The sequence below is a fragment of the Amaranthus tricolor genome, chromosome 13 (assembly GCF_026212465.1).
Source record: "Amaranthus tricolor cultivar Red isolate AtriRed21 chromosome 13, ASM2621246v1, whole genome shotgun sequence".
Lineage (NCBI taxonomy): Eukaryota > Viridiplantae > Streptophyta > Magnoliopsida > Caryophyllales > Amaranthaceae > Amaranthus > Amaranthus tricolor.
The window spans coordinates 2439318-2457500 of NC_080059.1; the positions used below are offsets into that span (position 1 = coordinate 2439318).

An 18183-nucleotide genomic window follows, 5' to 3' on the forward strand; every position below is an offset into this window, starting at 1 on the left:
ACCAAATATTTATCTAAACATCCAACAAAAACAAGTAACACTTTTAATTAGTCAAACAAATGAGCCAAAAAAATCAACAACCACACCAATGCCAAACACATCCCATTTATTTAGGGGTTGAGTTCTCATTCTCACATCAGATTTAGATTTTCCAACAATTTTTGTGGTGCCACCTAGGAGTGACAAAAAAGGATGATAAGACACGTGGAGCAAATGAGTTGGTTGATTGTTGATAAAGGATATGAAAATGAGGGGCATCAATCAATCTACTTGTAGACTCTAGTATCAGTGTTATGTGGTTCACCTTCACACTTCACTGAATCAACAAATATAATCTCTACTTACATTTTTGAGTTTTGCACACTCTTTTCAGCTAATTCTTCAAAAGTAGCACTTGCTCTAAGAGAAAACAAAAGAAGATAAAATATGGCCTCCATTACTGCCAGTTCTTCAGCTTCTTTAGTTGCTCGTGCTAGTCTTGTGCACAACTCTAGGGTTTCACTTTCGTCTTCACCCATTCTTGGTAATTTACTTCCTTTGATTTTGAAAGGTTATGATATATAAAAATTCATATTAATTATATGTATTGAGATGAAATAAAACATTTCATATGTAACCGAGTTTTTCTTATATATTTGGAAAAAAAATTAGACAAGTATTATAAATGATAGAGCAATAGCGTTATGACTTGCATTGTTAGAATGAATTGAATCTTATTTATTAGCTATATATGATTTTGATTGGATATTTAGGGTTTATATGGATTCTATCGTTAGAATGAATTGTAATGTGTTTTTCAAATTTTATATGAAATCATCTAAATTTATGTACCGTTTGAATCTTAATTTAATAGTTGATTCTTAATTAATCAATGCGTATATTTTCAAACTTTACTTGAAGTTATTCAAATTTATGTTGGGTCTTCAAACATAAAACTTCATAGTTGTGTTAAAAAGATACATGTTGCGTATCTTCGACCCTTTAAATTATAATATAGATAGAAGCCAAATATAAGGATCATACATATTCTGGAAACGATATGCCACACTTTATAAACTAATTGAAGACTAATTTCTACAACCTTATATGGGTTCATACGTGGATTACTTCTTCTCCTCTTTGTTGAGGAATCAACTCAACCAAAAGCTTAAATTAATAATTAAGGCCTTAGAATATGTTATATACTCCAACACATAAGACCACACATTTTAAGTCACATTACATATTGTATATCTACGAAGTATAGAATATTGTTTTTACTATATATACCCTTTTTTGTGCATCTTGAGAACAATTCAAAGCGAACATTTATGACCCTTTGCTCATAGCAACATACCTTAATAAGTTAATATGATTTATTTCAGGATTACCAGCAATAACAAAGAAAGGCAAGGTAAGATGCTCAATTGAGAGCAAAGCATCCAGCCAAGAAAGCAGCTCAACAAAGAAGGGAATGGGTGGCTCATTGCTAGCTGCTGCGGCTGCCGCTACCATGTCAAGCCCAGCAATGGCTCTTGTTGATGAGAGAATGAGCACCGAAGGAACTGGTCTTCCTTTTGGGTTGAGCAACAACCTTCTTGGTTGGATCCTTTTGGGTGTTTTTGGTCTCATTTGGGCTCTTTACTTTGTCTATGTTTCTGGTCTTGACGAGGATGAGGAATCTGGATTGTCCCTTTAAATCTAATTCATTATCCAACCATATGTATTTTGATCATTTGATGTGAATGCAATCCATATTTGGTAAACTTTTTATGTTCATTGTAGAAATGACAAGAAATTATGGTTTATTAAGTTTATTGTAAGATGAGTATTACCTTTGTCTTTTGGCTTATTAAGATAGCAATAGCAATATAATTTTTGTATAGACTCGTTATCATATATCTGAATTTTAATTCTTTATGCGTACGAAATATATTACTATTTTGTATAACACTTTTTGTTGGTAGCAATGTTTATATCTAGGATCAAGTGATTGGAGACTCGTTCTCCTTGCTACTAGTCCAACTAGGTAAAAATTGTTTTTAATTAAAAAATGTTGAGAAAGTTGTTAGGTGGAGTTGTTGGCTAATATGACTAGCTGTAAGTATTGATTGAAAAACTTAAGCCAACTGTTATGGATATGCTTGGTAAAAATTATTAGTTGATTCTTGATTGTGTGTTAGGAAAAAAGATGCCAAAAAAGTTAAAAGCTAACAAAAAACAATTATAAATAAGTTTTAATTTTGGCTTAAAAGTCATTTATCAAACATCTCCAAAAATGTTATAGTTCTAAATCAATTGAAATTAAATGTTATAAGCATAAATGCCCGAGTGGCCGAGTGACATAATGACAAGGTAGGAGCTCGATCCTGCTGTGTGCGCGTGTGGACATTTTTGGGTTCGAGTCTTCCAAGACGCACGTCATGCCCTATGGTCACTAGGAATATGCAGCTCGTTCCTGATGTTGAATGTGAGCCACACATTCAACTCACTGGATCATGGTGCCAAAAATTGCAATGCTCAATGTTAGATACATGCATGGTCGTTCTACATAGCTTGATCTCATTTTGAAAACACTAACTTTTTTGTTATAACTTTAAATTCGATGTGTTAGTCGATTTAAAGCTGACAAACCTAAATATAGTTTGACAATGTACATCAAGAAATCCACTCAAATCCAATTGTGAGCATTTAAATAGACATTTCGATTTAAAAAATAATTAATAAAAATTTTTATGTGTGTATATTATAATAGCATTTAAACTAAATATTATGAATGAAATTATTTACCTTAGTGCTGCAAAGAATAAAATCAAAACGATCTTTTTAAGTTATTCAAGTTATTAGAACTTTTACCCTCACGATTTAATCTAATATCAAAGAAATAACAGAAAATTAATACAAGTTCACAAAATTGCTCAACAAAGTATATGAAAGGAACATTAGAAAGTACAAACCATTTCCCCATTTCCTATTCCTTCCTGGCTTTACTGGACCTGTCAAGCCTTTCTTCGTTCCTTTGAAATTGAAACTGAACCCAACTACTTAAGAGTCGAGACAGACGTGCACAACTCAGAACTCATCCCAGGTAATTTCTTTTCACTATGAGATCAACACCCAATTTCCCTCATAGAGTAATCTTTTGGGCTTCGAACTGATGTTTCAAATTGAAATATCATAATTTGATCGAATTAAATGTCGAATCAGTTTTATGTTGAATCTTAATTGATTTCATTGTTGTGTTGCTGTGGTTGTGGTTATTGGGCTACCCAGGTTACTGCTGAAGCTTGGTTTCATAGAAAACCCATGAAAGGAGCATTCAAATTTAATGTTATTTTTAACAAATGGGTAACTAAGAATTCTGGGTTTGTTAGTTTTTTCAAGTCATAAAGTGTATTAGTATTTTCCTTTTGTGGGCATTGAGTTAATTCTCTTTTCTTTATATTTAAATTAATTGACTGTTGCAGAAATTTGGGGGTGTTAGGGAGATTTCTGCATTGCCTGGAAAGGCCAAAGGTCTAAAGATTGATGGGGTTAAGGATATTGTAGCAGTAGCTTCAGGTAAAGGTGGAGTTGGCAAGTCAACTACTGCAGGTGTTACTTTCTCTATCATTCAATGTCTTTAAATTATTAAGAAATTTGTTGGGTTGAATAACTGTAACATAATTCGCTAGCTAATTCGCTTATCGAATTTGCGATTCTCTCAAATTTGCCCAAGAATAGCCCATAATCAACCATAATTCGCTTTTTTCGAGTTGCAATTTGCGAGAAGATTAGCGAATCATATGACTCTGTGTTGAATGAATGGGTGATTGAGGATTTTGGCTGCTGAAACATTCAAGTGATTGTTTGTGTTGCTAGTAATTGAATGGTTGATGTTGAGATAGATTATTAGACACCTTGATATATTCATTTGTGTTGCTTGATTGCCAATTGATGATTTTGATTCATAAGTTTTGGTTGGTATTTGAAATGTATAATATGGAAATTTTAATTTTCATGTCTTTTGAAAAGTTTTTCAGATTGATGTCTTTGATTTTTCTAAGTTGTTCAATAACATTCCTTTCATTAGTGTTTGACGTAGTAGTTGTTACATATGAACTATGTGAACTAGTGTGACTAAACTTATAGCTTTCGCCGACTTTCCTTATATACCTAGTGTGATAAGCAGAATAGAGGATGAATTATTATCTCACTTTCGCAAGTATTGCTAATTAGTAATGAAATGAGCTATCATTTTAATTTATGGGTATTTATTGGATGACTATTTTAGCAAAGATTTTCAATTCAGTGGACAAATTTTATTGTTGATCCAGCATCTTTTAGAATGACTTTTTTCTGCGCTAGGATTCACTTTTCAGTACTTGTTAAATGTTGCATCCTTTGAATGGTAGTTGGCATTATTTAATCTATGTGACAATTGATTCTACAGTAGGGTTTGCTTGTTTGTGATAGAAATGGTGAGTGTACTTTGGTAAAACTATTGAAAAGAAAGCAAAATTTTTTTTTCCATAAGTTGCAGCCAGGCATTATTTGGAGAAATAGTGCTGTACCAACTACCAAGGACTTCATGCAAATGCAGCTAATGTGTGTTGGTCTTCGTCCTGCTTGCAGTTAATTTGGCTGTTGCCCTTGCCAATAAATGTCAACTTGCTGTCGGTTTGCTTGATGCTGATGTCTATGGACCTTCTATTCCGACAATGATGAAACTTCATGGAAAGCCAGAAGTTAATGAGAGTGAGGAGAATCTTTTTTGATGATACTTTGTTTTGGATGATGTACTTCATGCAGATAGAGATTTTGAACGTTGCATTCCTTTTTTTCATTACTATATAATTCATAGTTTCATACCAAGGATAAATAAGTTGAAATCTCATTGTTTTTTGGTTGAAAGATTCTTTATGTTGTGTGGTTATCATATCAACACTTGATTAAAGGCATCAATTGTATCATTGAATGTTTTTCCATCTTTAGATCTAAAGATGATTCCCAAGGAGAATTATTCAGTAAAGTGCATGTCAATGGGGTTGCTTGTGGAAAAGGATGCACCAATTGTTTGGAGAGGGCCCATGGTACATAATTTCATCATATGTTGCATTAGGTTATGTTGCATCTTGGATCAAGCTCTGGGTTTCATCATGGTTTGACTCTAGTCTTTCAGGTCATGAATGCTTTAGAGAAAATGGCAAAAGGAGTTGACTGGGGCCAGCTTGATGTTCTTGTGGTGGACATGCCACCGGGAACTGGCGATGCTCAGCTGACTATTTCCCAGAGGCTGCAATTATCAGGTAGCTTGAAATTTTTTGTTGTTGATAACGTAGTGTAGGTAGCCAAAGGCTTATGATTAAGCGTTCTTTCTGCAACGTCAGGCCTTGATCCTTTTGTGAGTTAATCGAATCTACTTATCTACATCACATTTGAGCTTGTGTGGGGAAAATTCTCCATTTTTAGCCCTTTTGAGTTTTGACTCACTACCAGACTCTAGTATCGCATACTATTTCAAAGCTAACAATGCCTTGTCTTCTAATTTACCCCCAACCCACACATTTCGAACACCGTTTCTTTGGGGGACAGGTCAGGTGCCAATAGTGCGGGGGTTGATGTCATTCATTGAAGCAACGGAGCATATTTTTTTTTCTTCAATTGCTTGTTAAACCATTATCCTAATAATGTCTGTTTTTCCTGCCAAAATAAGATATCTTGACTCAGTATTCTATTTTACAGTTGTCTATTCTATGGAGTTATTTGAATTTCGAACTGCTCTTTTCAGGTTCCTTTAGTATCTTTATTTAGTGTCTACTTTAACTATTTTTCCGTTTCCTCTGAAATACGAATTTTCTGGTTTTCTTACTTGAAGGTGCTATAATTGTCTCCACTCCTCAAGATATAGCACTGCTTGATGCTCGAAGAGGTGCTCACATGTTCAACAAAGTTGATGTTCCGGTATGATCAATTAAATTGATGCTGCTTAGGTCTTTGGTCCTTAATTATTATAATAAAGTCGTAGCAGATAGAGAAATTGTGTTAGTTTTTAAAAGTGTTGTAAAACTTAATTAGACTTATGCTGAATTTCAAGAGTGGAAACTCTGGCCCCCTTGCTCTATTTGCTGATTGTTGAACTCTTGTCTACTATGTCCGTGTTTTAGATTTTGGGTTCGTTAAGGGTTAGCTGTACTCTGAAAATGACCATTTTTGTGCTCTTTGTTCCTCTCTAGAATTAACCATGAAAGACCAAATTTTCACATTTGTAAAATTATGAACATCATCTAGAGGATTAGAAGGGCCAATTTACCGCAAAGACATAAATTGTATGGACAGTGTCCCACTTGCAACTAATAACTTTAATGAGTATTAGTTTCTGATTAGCTTTCTTGTTCTTGATTGTTAATTATGTCTCTTTGACAAAGACTAATACTGTTCACTTTAACTTGCCCTGCAGATCATAGGGATCATAGAAAACATGAGCTGCTTTATGTGTCCACACTGTTGCCAGCCTTCATATATATTTGGGGAAGGAGGGGCCAGGAGGACAGCAGCTGAACTATGTCTCCAATATCTTGGTGATGTAAGTTACTCCATTATTTTCAAAAAAAAAATTAATGAGGGCGTCTAACTTGTTTCTTTTTGGCAATATTCCACACTGATTTGCTTTGGTTCATGCAATCAACCCCATATTGTTTTGGTTTTGTATGTAGGATTGAAAGTTCAATTATTTACTTACTTTTTGCAAGACTTACTTTGGCTACATAGCATTAGACTGCATTAGACAACAAGGGGTGGGCTCATATTATCAGATTGCACATTGATATTTCCCTCTCCATGTGGGTTTGAAAGTTTATTACATTCAAGATGTGTTGGTTGATTATCTACTTAGTTTATTAAACCAACTTCCGCGACTTGACGTGATTTTTTAGCTCGAGAAAACCGTTGTTTTGATGTTTTCCTCTAAAATACTGAATATTAAATGATTAGTTGCTGGCATCTCATTGTGTTTTAGTGTACATGTTACTTACAATCAGAAAAAGAACCCTTTGATGCTCCCGCAGCATATGCATGCTTAGAAGTGACAAAAGAAGAATATTACTTTTGTCCTTACCAAAAGCTTGATGTATTGCCGGTGATTCTCATCTTTTCTAAATCTTGCTTGGTGTCGATTTTCCATGGCAATCAACTAAAAAATCGGCATCTCTAAGGAAACAACAAAAGATATAGAATTTCAGGGCTTTCACAAATATGCTTTCCTACTAGCTATTGAATATTCCATCTCTATCACCCATGTTGTGGAGGGTTTTGGTCTTTTGGGTATCTGTCTATATCCATCTAAGAATAAAGAAATAAAGAATCGTTGTGGTTGTCGACCTTGTAGAAGCTTAATGATGGACCATCAAATGATCTCCAAAAGTGTACTAATCGAATGGTTACGAGTAAAAGTGAAGATGAGAATGTGAACTTTTAAAACTCATAGCGTTTTTGAAAGTACGATTGCACGATCGTCATAACTGGTGATGTCTGACTGATAATTGCACTAACGAATGCGATTACATTGCAATATTCCAGTATTGAAACACTGATACCTATTGATAGTTGATGCTAATGCGAAGATTGAACTATCAAGTGATCGTTTACATCTTAGAAGTTTATGTTCTGATTGATGCAGGTACCATTAGAGATGGACATTAGAACTAGCTGTGACGAAGGGGTTCCTATTGTAATATCATCGCCAGATTCTGCCAGCGCTAGTGGATATACTGATGTCGCTCAGAAGGTTATGAAGCGATTAGAGGAACTGTCGCAGAAGCAATTTCGCCCTGAAATTTCAGTCTGATGTTTGTGCACTAAGAATTTTCGGTTTCAGTGTGTGTTTGTGTCTCTATGCTTCTTTGTGGGCGTGTGATGCTACATTCATGGCTACGCCAGTTTTGGACTCGTGTTTCTGTATTTACGTCCCAAGATTTTGTTGCGAGCCTCTGTAATCGAACTTGCTTTTTCGGTGCAAACGGGACTTTACTTGGGGGTATTTCTGAACCTATCCAGAGAAACCTGAAATTTTGATTATTATGTACGTGGAATAATTAGTGGTGCGGTGCCTGATAGTGTACTCTTTTGTCTTCTTAAGATTGCTTCTTGTTTTAACATTTTAAAAACGGAGAGTAGATAATGTATTATTTCTATTTGCTAATTAGACATGGGAATGAACCAAAACAAGGAAAAAATATATCCAATTTAACATGCAAATTAAGGTCACTTGTTTTTTAAAATAAATTTATTTATATTCTAAAATTGAACTATATACTTATGTAGTTATGTTATAATCTTCAAATGGAGGGTCATAGGTTCATTGCCATTTACTTGCTGATGTTTTTATATGAAATGTTCATGAGAATTAAAAAAATTTGAATCTTTTAGATAAATATTATTTATTGAATAATAAAGTTAATAAAGAAAAAATGAGGACCATAAACATTAAAAAATATAATAATAAATTTAGCAGAGAAAATAGAGCCCATAAATATTAAAAAAAAATACTAAAATAAAATTAGTAAAAAACAAATAAAGATCATAAGTATTACAAAAATTATAAATTAAAAAATATTAATATTAAAATCACTTAGTATCGAGTTTAGTTTCAATTTGTTTCACATAAATTTGTGGTTGTTAGCAATTTCATACGTCGTAAAACCTCAAAACAATATTGGAGGAACTTAATTCATCTTCTCAAAAAGTTAATATAAGCCACTAACATTGTTAACCATTTTTAGTGTAAAGATAACACAATTACTTGAAATCGTCTTTATAAAAGATGCATCTCAAATAGGTCGGCACATTATTAATAAAAAAAAAATACTAAAAAAACGCGCGTTGTGTAATCTTATTTAAAATTGGTGTTATAATCTATTGTGTAGTTGGTATTATAACCTATTAAAGTTGGTATCTCTAAATAAGTTATAATATCCAACTTTATTAGGTTATAACACCAACTCCAAATACCAATTTTTATAGGTTATAATACCAACTTCAGTAGATTATAACACCAACTTCAATAGGTTATAACACCAACTCCAAATAGGGTCAAACCTGCGAGTCAATTTTAGATTTTTTTTTATTACTGAACCTGGGCCTGGGCCTGAAGAGCTGTCTCTTATAAAGACCTCTCAGAGAGGTATTGTAAAGATAAGAATTAATCGGATTGTTGGTGGGTTTTTTTTTTGTTTTTTTAGGGGTGGTGCTTTTCATATCTAGTTAAAATATAAAACCATTACGTACCTAAATAATATCACAAATTATCGTGAGGTACGGTCAATTTGAGAGTTCATTCTTGATGACTCCAAAAGAAAAATATAGAGTAAGTTTTTCGGTAGGTATTACGGTATTTAATTATTTACTCGGTGGACATTAAGTATATTATAAGTAAGCATTAAAGATATTGTAAGTAAGTATTAAAGATATGGTAAGTAAGGTAGTAGGCTAAGTTTCTCGGTAGGCATTAAGAATATTAATCAACATTTTAAATACTTTTTTGGTGAGCATTAAATATATTACAAATAAGCACTAAAAATAATATAAGTAGACATTAAAAATACAATAAATAACTTTAAGGTTTAATAGACTGAACGGACATGAGAGACATCTCTCATACTGCCCTAACTAAGGAAAAAAAAAAAAAGTGTATTGTAATATATATGTTTTTATGAAAGTTAATAATACACTTCTAAACTCCATGGCTTTGGCTTTAATGAGTCTATTCTCTGTGGGTTTACAAACTCCATGCCTTTGGCTTTAGCTCTCACTTCCAATACTTTTTCCATCATCATCTTCATCTTCCTCTTCCCCCAAATTTCTGAATGAATAACCTATTCTTATCCCCCAAATCCCTAGTTTCATCCAATGCCTTCCCTTCTTTACTCTTTCCCCTCCCATCGTCAAAACCTAACCCTATTTTCCCTTCATTCCAATCAATTTCATCCAATTTGCGGAATTCTGTCGTTAATTGCAGAGGAATCGAAATTTCCATCCTAAATAATCACTCAAATTCACTCAATTCTTCCAGTAATGGCTCAACTGGACATGCGAAATTGAAAAATGTAGGGGTTAAAGATGTCGATATTGCGACGTTTGGAAATCTTTGCGTTGATATTGTTCTCGGTGTTCCTCAACTTCCGCCGGAACCTTTGTCTGAAAGGGAAGCTTATATGGAAGATTTGGCTTCTTCACCTCCAGATAAGGTTTAGATTTTTTTTTTGTTGAAACTCAAAATTTTTACCTTTTGTGGGTTCCTTTTCTTATTTCAATTTAACTCAATGCTTTATCACTGCTTTACGTATAGTTTGTTCCGATTTTTCCAAGTTTATGTTTTGAACTTCTACTTCCCTGTTATATGGTTGGTGTTAAATTTTCTGTAGTTTGGAGGGGGTTTGGCTGAAATTTTGTAATGTGAAATCTTGAATGAATACTGCTATGTGCCTGTGTATTTGCTACACTCACATGTTGTATGAAATTTTTATTTTGGTTTGGATTGTTGGGGTAGTTATTTGTTAATCATAAAAATTGAATTTTGTGGATTATTAAAAGAAAGAAGTAACGTGTGGACATGAATTAAGAAAATAGTAGAGACATTTGCATAAATAGAAATGTAGCAAAATCACCATCCCGAATTGCAAAATTGTAGCAAATTGAGAGGGATGGAGGAGTATGTTTTTTTGTGAATAGGTTGTTTTTTATTCTTTTATTTCATGGTCTTAATGTCATGTTTTGAGCTGCATTACAGTGTCAATATTTAATGATAGTCTGGATAGCTAATGTTTTGGCAACTGATTGGAGGTTAATTTTTTCCCCAAAAAAGGAAAGAAAATTAAGGTAAATTGACACAAAGATTAATAAGGGCTAACTGGAGTATTTTTCATATATAAGGCTATGCCTCTGGTTTATAGATGGCCAAGAGGTAATAGCTTCCCAAGGTAGCTAAATTGACCAATTGATTAGACTAGAATTATTTCATTATTTGTTATAAATGTTTAGTAAAACATGGTTGATGGATGAAAGCTGATATGCCTAAAATGATAGGCAAGAGCATGGAACAATTTGGGTTAAGTATTTTAGCGGCCGCAGACTTGTAGTTTCATCAAATTTCAAAACTAGTATGTATCTGAAAACACATTGTGTTTCACTAGCCCTTGGAAAAGCTGATAAATAGTTGTTTTTTTCTGATTATTAGAGATTTTAGGTCAATAAGCATATCAAAGTTCCATATCATACCAAACACTTAAGATGATCATTTATGGATCATTTAACCACTCAAGTCTATAAAAGGCCTTGTTAAAGCTCTTTTAGCTCAAATCTTCACTCTACCAAGCACCCCTAATATGTAGTAGCATTAGATCATGGTACTTATTGTCCTTGGGTTTATTCCTAACATTTTTATAGACAAAGATAATGAGTGTCTCTATCCACAAAGTGTTAAACTTTAATTGGCGAACTTAATTATCCACAATAATTGATTATAGATGTTGGTTCTTGAAGGAATGCATTAAGGTATATGATTGTTTTCATAACAGAAGCTTTGAGATTTTTTGTTTTATATTTTTTCTTTTTTGGGTGGGCGAGGTGGATAGGTTGCGGTTGTGGAGGACTTTTTGAAATGAAAATGTTTCTAGTCCCTCAAACAAACACTCATTAATGGTCAATATCATGCAACCTTCAGACTTGAGATACACTCTCAGAGTCTCAGTCCCATTTAATTTGCATCCAATTTTTATTTAGGGATGTCCCACTTACTTTGCAACATTTCCTGTTTTGGTAATGTTCTTCACAATTTGCTTTTAATTGCATTCACAAATTCATTCTCTCTTTTAATCTCAAAATCTCTTCATTTTCTCCAACCCACTTGTTAATTTTACTCACCTACTACATATTAATATTTGCACTTCTATCAAGAGGTGCAAATCAAATGGGAATGAGTAGTGCGTTAAATGAAGAGGTTTTCCTGCTCAAGTTGATTGAAAGGTTTTGCTTAAAAGAATGGATCCTTGAAACATCGTCATGTTTTTTTGTCAAGATGTTGTGAGTCACATTAGAAAACCCAAAGTAAAAAAGAGTGGGTGTTTCTGCTCTCTTCAATTTTTTATTTTGAACCTAGCTGGTTTTAAAGCTTAAGTTCCTTGACTGTTGGGTTTCCATAGTTGTTCAAATATAACTGAGCCTGTGGCTGTTAGCTTTGTTGGTAAAGATGTTTTTTGCTGCTTTCTGATGCTTAAACTCTAAAATTATTTTCTCATTCGTGTAAAAGGTAGTTTTTCTGAACTCTTGCATTGTATTGTTGCCTACAGCAATATTGGGAAGCTGGTGGTCACTGTAATACAGCTATTGCAGCAGCTAGACTTGGTCTTCGATGTCGTGCTATTGGTCATGTGGGTAATGAAATTTACGGGCGTTTTCTTCTGGATGTGCTACATGATGAGGGAGTAAGTTTTGTTGAGATGATTGATGATCTTGACTTGATAAGGAGTACAACAGAAGCATATAAGACCCTCCTTTGCTGGGTTTTGGTGGATCCATTGCAAAGACATGGTTTTTGCAGGTTTGTGTGATTTGCTCATTGTTCTTGCTAGATAGAGAAGAATGGAAGTACGATTTTATTTTTCCTTTAATATCCTAGAATTAGATAATATGTTTTGGAAGGTCAAGGAAAATGACTAGATAGAATATTAGCGGATGTTTCATCTTTGATTTTTCATGTTAAGTGACTATGTGTTTTCTCTATCAGCCGGGCAGATTTTAGTGAAGACCCTGCATTTGGTTGGATGAATGACCTGTCAAGGGATGTAAAATCGGCTATCAAACAGTCAAAGATTTTGGTTGTCAATGGTTATGGATTTGATGAACTCTCCCCTGGCTTTATTATATCAGCTTTGAGGTATGCTGTGGAAGCAGGGACTTCTGTTTTCTTTGATCCTGGGCCCAAGGGAAAATCTCTATCGACTGGAACTCCTGAAGAACAAAGGGCTTTTGATGAGCTTTTGAAGATGAGTGATGTTGTTCTTCTAACTGCTGATGAGGTTAGCCCTCAATTTCTATGTGTTGCATACTTGCATTCTAACCTTTTAGTTTATTCTTAACATAATGTTTTTTATATTTTTAATATTCTATGACTGCTTGCATATTGAGGTTTTTAAGCATGATTTGTGCTTTCTATGCATTATTTATGCCATGGTGCTTCCTGTTCTTTATTTCTCTGCCTGTTTGTAATGTGTGTGTACAAATTATTTTTTAGGCTGAATCATTGACTGGCATTGGCAATCCAATATTGGCTGGGCAAGAGCTGCTTAAACGAGGGTCAAGGACTAAATGGGTTATCATTAAAATGGGATCAAAGGGTTCACTACTTGTCACTTTGTCTGGAACTTCTTGTGCCCCATCATATAAGGTAACATCTTTGAACTTTAAACCATGGTTTACATAAGCTGGTGTGTAGTTGTGTACACCATAATTTGTCTTGGCCTGCTAGTCATTTGGTAGTTGTGGTTTCTTTTGATATTGTTTTTGGAGTCTTGTTATGACCTTGAGATTGAGGTCTATTAAATCTGCTGACCTTAGGTAGTGCCTTATGAGACTGGAAATTATCTTTATTGTCTACTCTTTTATGTCCTGGCTTGAGTTCTTAATAAGTGCTTGTACAAAGTCAGTTTGCATGATTTTGTACATACTAAACTGCAACAAATTGCTTCGTTGAATCTTGTAGGTGGATGTTATTGACACTGTCGGATGTGGAGATAGTTTCGTGGCTGCAGCAGCATTTGGTTTTGTGCACCAGTTGCCAAAAATCCAGACATTAGCTATAGCTAATGCAGTTGGTGCTGCTACAGCAATGGGCTGTGGCGCTGGCAGGAACGTTGCAACTTTAGCAAAGACAATGGAACTCATCAAGGCCGGTGATTTAAATGAGGATGATAAGTTTTGGAGCGAGCTTCTTGATAAAAGCACTGATGTTGAGGAGTTTACGCTGCTTTCAAAGAAAGTAGTAGACGATATAGATAGCCGACTGAAACATGTGCCTTTACAAAATCTGATCCCTGATTTGATAAGTAAACTTGAATTAACAAAGCTATTTTCTAAACTCTGCGCATCTGAACAATAGCTATTTGTTAGTTATACGATCATCGATTCTTGATTTGTTGACAATGCCTCATTCTCCATCTCCTTCATCTCCCTTGTATTTCAGAGTCGACGGGTCATGGGATGAATTTTGGTTCACTGCTAAAGATCATTACTGATTAGATACGTTGTAATGAAACTGTTTATTTGATAGTATTAGTTGACACTAGAGAGTGATAGCAGGGTTGTTACATACATCCAATTAAAATTGTGACTAATTATGTTGATCGTTTACTCATTAAGGCTTTAGTTGCTCAATAATATAGCAATTTTCATTTTTCACATTGCAAAAATATTGTGATTATATTTCACCAAAAGACATTAAACTCGGTTATAGTGACTTGTAGCATATTTTCTCTGTTTTATTTTACTTGTTTTATTTGACTTTTTATGCAATTTAATGTATTATTTTGATCATTTATATATTGAATTAATATTTAAATTTAAAAGTTATACGAAGTTATATTATATAATTTTGTGATTGTACGATTCAAACAAAATATAAAATAAACTTGAATGACCTAAATTGTAAAGTATTTCAAAATTGATGGAGTAATTCACATCCCAACTAAAAATGTATTGCTCCAAGCTCTTACTTTTATCAACTTCCCCTTTAAAGACAATATTCTCTGGAAAACATATGACAAAATACTCTGTTCAAGGATATACATTCAATTTTCATCGAACAAGATTATAAACAGCATTAATCTAACTCATGAACCACAAAACTATGAGAAACATACCATTGAGCTCAATTGCAACATTTATTGAAAATGTGCACCACTGGAGAAAGGAACAATGAAAATCCAGAATATTTATCATGTAGAAGTACTTCTATTTCTCTAACCAATAATACAGCAAATTGAAAACATTAAACAACTAGAAATTGTCACAATAAAAAGAACTTGAACTTTCCATGTATGTATTGGGCGCTAAACCTCTCTTACACATTACAACACACTACTATAACATCCAAACATTTACAGACACTATTTATGAATTATGTCAACCAACGCCTACAATTTCCACACCACCAAACTATCTAATGCACAACAAATTTCAACTTTACTTCACTTTCTCCCTCTTTTAGGATTCGTTCTCTTTGCTGGAGACTTGACACTTTTGGGCTTCACATTCTTTTTCCCTGCAACAGCCTTCTTGGGAGCAGAAGCTTTTTGGGAGGGAGTCGATTTGGCAGCCGTCTTTGCAAATTTAGCTGGCTTCTCCTTTGGCTTCACAGTAGCCACAGCCTTCCTTTTAGTACCCGCAGCTTTGGGCTTCTCAGGTGCAGCTGCTGCTTTAGGCTTAACAGCAGGATTTGCTACAATTTTTGCCTTAGCCTTTGGCTTCGACTTAGCTTCAGTCGATTTTGGCTTAGAAGCTACAGCTTTAGTCTTGGCTTTCGGCTTAGCCGCTGCTGGCTTTCCAGCAGCAGGTTTTTTCTTTGAAGAAACAGATTTTGGTTTTGCAGCAGATTTTGCTTTATTAGCTGGTACTGCCACAGGTTTAGGAGTAGCAGAGCGAGTTGAAGCAAGTTTGAAAGATCCCTTGACCTTCACAAGACGACCAGAAGCCACAAATTTCTTCAAACTCACAAGGAGAAGCTTCCTGAAGTTTCCTGGTAGTTGCTTTTGCTTATCCTCGATAAATTTCTGGATCGCATACTGACTCGATCCATTCTTCTCCTTCAAAGTTGTAATCGCGTCACTAGTCATCTGAATTTCAAAACACAACCAATCAATTACAAATTTACAATTCAAAACGATTCAAACAAAATTCAAACAATCTCGCTCTCGCATACCTCAAAATAAGGAGGATGAGTAGGAGGATTCTTCGCTTTCTTAGGACCAGAAGCCTTCTTCGGTTTTGACTCCTTCGTTTTCTTCGTATTTGCAGCAGCCTCTTCACCAGCTTGATTCTCCTCTGCTGGAACTTCCTCCATAGCCGGAGCAGAAGCGACCTCTTGCTCAGCCGGAGCAACAATTGGTTCCTCAGTCGCCGCCATTATCGCAGAATCCCTATATTTTCTAAGGTTTAGAAATCGAGATTTCCTAGAGAGAGGAAGAAGGAATGATCCGTCAGAAGATGTAAGCCGACGTTGTTGATGAACCAAGATGAACGTTAAATCTTAGAATTTAAATAGTCAGAAATGTACTTGTGGAAAATGCCAGATGGCGAGCTCTTATTCGTTTAAAATACTCTCACACGGATAACCTTAGAGCGGATTATGTCAAGTAATTGAGGGGAGAGGCTAGTGGGGTTTTGATGATTTGCTTCTTAAAAGAGGTTTAAGAGTTGTGTTTCTTACTTGAATCTATGTGTGAATATCTTTGTGTATTGTAAATAGATTTTTGTGGAGTTTGGTTTATTGGATTAGAGATTTTATGAGTTTTCATATGAGTGGTTTCTCATTTTCTAATGTGGTGTGCTTTAGAAGAAATTTGAGTCGGAATCAACAATGGTCATGGTATGAGTTTTGTTTGAGTTTGTTGTTTTCCATGAGAGATTTTCGTTAATGCTTTAAATGAAAACTCATTTTTTGTGTTTGTGTGCGTTGTAGGATAATTAAGAAGTGTAATGAAACAAAAATCATGGAAAATGGATGTTATTAGGGTGTTGAAATGTTAGCGTAAATACAACTGAAGATGAACACGCTTGTTGACGAATGAGTTTACCGTAGTTTGCATGATTTATCTTCTAAAATTGGATTTTTTTTCGACATGTGTACACATAATGCGTACTAAATCTTTAAATTATTTGTTTCTTTGTAAGAAATTTCACGTAGTGTTAATTTACTGTACTCTGTAATGGTATAATATAAAATATGTAATTTTATATGTACCTTTAAAAGGAAATTGTTTCGTTTAACAAATGTATACCTTAAACTTCTATGTTAGTTTTATTATCAAGAATACAATTATGAGTTTGAAGTACATGATTCATACTCGTATGATAATAATCAGTATTATGCATAATGCATGACAATTTGTGCTCGGTATATAACTTTTTAGGTATATGTATATATGCATAGAAATAACAAGTATGTATCCTTTTAACAACACATTGCACCTTGTCTCTATTGAATTGCTAGTTCGAGTATTTATACGTCTAAACAAGAGGGAGTGAATTGATGAGCTTCTTTATTATTAATTTATAATATGTAAAAATTGATGTGGTAAGAATTATTTTTAAGTTTTAGATTTTATTATATGTTTAAATTTCATACACAAGAGTATTTGAGCTAAGGTTTACTTCATTGAAACATTACATCATCTAATATTTGATCCGAAAAAACATTCCACCAAAAATAACTGTGTTCTTGTAAAAGTTTAGCATTGTAAATTTATTTTTATAAAGTGTAAGGCAATGTTTAATTTATTAATTTTACATAAATTAAATTCATTTTTACAAATTTAGTCATCTATAACCATAAATATTTTTCGATTCACATGACACATTAATTTTGTTTTTAAACATATAATTTATAATAAAAATAAATGATATAGTGTTTGTTTTGTTGAGTGTCATCAAATTGCTACTACAACAATCTTTATTGACTATTGTTCTTCTCACTTAACTTTGTTTTAGTGTTTTTAAAATAAGTCATAATCATAATAATAACATAACTAATACTATATAAAAACTAATTGGAACAATTTGTTATCTTGTATGTAAAATTAGCAAATTGGGTGATTGAAACCTTTTTGAGATTTCATTAATCAAATTTGTTGTTGAAAGTATTTAGTGAACAAATAAAAAGAAAATTTAGACTAAATTCTTTAAATTTTATATGCCTTGCAAAATGAAGCAAATTATAAGCGAATAATTTGCATTTTTTCAGCCGAATAGCATGTGTGATATTTTTTAAAAGTATTCTACTCAATTAATTAAAATTAATATAAAAGTATAAGCTCTTATATGTAATTTTCACTTGTTAAGTAGATACATAATTATTAACAATCAACTAATTTTAAACAAAGCATTAATCTAATCCTTTATTCAGAACTCAAAACTTTATTAAGTGATCGGTTTAAAACGCGTCTTATATCAATTTGA

The 18183-nt window shown here is 33.5% G+C and overlaps 4 protein-coding genes across 6 annotated transcripts; 3 read left to right on the forward strand and 1 right to left on the reverse strand.

Moving 5' to 3' along the window:
- Nucleotides 1-148: 148 nt before the first annotated feature.
- Nucleotides 149-1831, forward strand: LOC130798574 (photosystem II reaction center W protein, chloroplastic-like). The gene is made up of 2 exons (XM_057661618.1): nucleotides 149-523; nucleotides 1365-1831. The coding sequence occupies exons 1-2, from the start codon at nucleotides 427-429 to the stop codon at nucleotides 1676-1678; spliced, it is 411 nt and encodes a 136-aa protein (XP_057517601.1). The 5' UTR covers nucleotides 149-426; the 3' UTR covers nucleotides 1679-1831.
- A 946-nt stretch (nucleotides 1832-2777) lies between these two features.
- On the forward strand, nucleotides 2778-8404 carry LOC130798573 (iron-sulfur protein required for NADH dehydrogenase, mitochondrial). Of its 3 annotated transcripts, none has more exons than XM_057661616.1 (9): nucleotides 2781-3067; nucleotides 3253-3327; nucleotides 3447-3540; nucleotides 4594-4716; nucleotides 4954-5051; nucleotides 5141-5267; nucleotides 5837-5922; nucleotides 6419-6544; nucleotides 7637-8401. In XM_057661616.1, the coding sequence occupies exons 2-9, from the start codon at nucleotides 3286-3288 to the stop codon at nucleotides 7802-7804; spliced, it is 864 nt and encodes a 287-aa protein (XP_057517599.1). In that variant the 5' UTR covers nucleotides 2781-3067; nucleotides 3253-3285; the 3' UTR covers nucleotides 7805-8401. The 3 variants fall into 3 exon arrangements, with proteins under 3 accessions (XP_057517600.1, XP_057517599.1, XP_057517598.1); XM_057661615.1 differs by having other exon boundaries at nucleotides 2804-3067; nucleotides 3447-3573; nucleotides 7637-8346; XM_057661617.1 differs by lacking the exon at nucleotides 4594-4716 and having other exon boundaries at nucleotides 2778-3067; nucleotides 3447-3573; nucleotides 7637-8404.
- Nucleotides 8405-9650: 1246 nt separating this feature from the next.
- On the forward strand, nucleotides 9651-14463 carry LOC130798575 (fructokinase-1). The gene is made up of 5 exons (XM_057661620.1): nucleotides 9651-10202; nucleotides 12303-12553; nucleotides 12740-13031; nucleotides 13247-13399; nucleotides 13715-14463. The coding sequence occupies exons 1-5, from the start codon at nucleotides 9822-9824 to the stop codon at nucleotides 14108-14110; spliced, it is 1473 nt and encodes a 490-aa protein (XP_057517603.1). The 5' UTR covers nucleotides 9651-9821; the 3' UTR covers nucleotides 14111-14463.
- Nucleotides 14464-14932: 469 nt separating this feature from the next.
- On the reverse strand, nucleotides 14933-16247 carry LOC130798576 (histone H1-like). Its single transcript, XM_057661621.1, has 2 exons — nucleotides 15929-16247; nucleotides 14933-15842 (listed from the first exon to the last, which is right to left on the reverse strand). Exons 1-2 carry the CDS (start codon nucleotides 16130-16132, stop codon nucleotides 15198-15200), a joined length of 849 nt encoding a protein of 282 aa, XP_057517604.1. The 5' UTR covers nucleotides 16133-16247; the 3' UTR covers nucleotides 14933-15197.
- Between the last annotated feature and the right edge of the window lie 1936 nt (nucleotides 16248-18183).

What these genes read in the sequence shown, in the direction of transcription:
- LOC130798574 (XM_057661618.1), top strand. Translation starts at nt 427, where the DNA reads ATGGCCTCCATTACTGCCAGTTCTTCAGCTTCTTTAGTTGCTCGTGCT. An exon ending in TTCGTCTTCACCCATTCTTG is followed by an intron (nt 524 to 1,364) that starts GTAATTTACTTC and finishes GATTTATTTCAG; the next exon opens with GATTACCAGCAATAACAAAG.
- LOC130798573 (XM_057661615.1), top strand. Translation starts at nt 3,286, where the DNA reads ATGAAAGGAGCATTCAAATTTAATGTTATTTTTAACAAATGG. An exon ending in TTGTTTGGAGAGGGCCCATG is followed by an intron (nt 5,052 to 5,140) that starts GTACATAATTTC and finishes CTAGTCTTTCAG; the next exon opens with GTCATGAATGCTTTAGAGAA. An exon ending in CCAGAGGCTGCAATTATCAG is followed by an intron (nt 5,268 to 5,836) that starts GTAGCTTGAAAT and finishes TCTTACTTGAAG; the next exon opens with GTGCTATAATTGTCTCCACT.
- LOC130798575 (XM_057661620.1), top strand. Translation starts at nt 9,822, where the DNA reads ATGAATAACCTATTCTTATCCCCCAAATCCCTAGTTTCATCCAATGCC. An exon ending in CTTCTTCACCTCCAGATAAG is followed by an intron (nt 10,203 to 12,302) that starts GTTTAGATTTTT and finishes TGTTGCCTACAG; the next exon opens with CAATATTGGGAAGCTGGTGG. An exon ending in CAAAGACATGGTTTTTGCAG is followed by an intron (nt 12,554 to 12,739) that starts GTTTGTGTGATT and finishes TTTCTCTATCAG; the next exon opens with CCGGGCAGATTTTAGTGAAG.
- LOC130798576 (XM_057661621.1), bottom strand. Translation starts at nt 16,132, where the DNA reads ATGGCGGCGACTGAGGAACCAATTGTTGCTCCGGCTGAGCAAGAGGTC. An exon ending in CTCATCCTCCTTATTTTGAG is followed by an intron (nt 15,843 to 15,928) that starts GTATGCGAGAGC and finishes TTTGAAATTCAG; the next exon opens with ATGACTAGTGACGCGATTAC.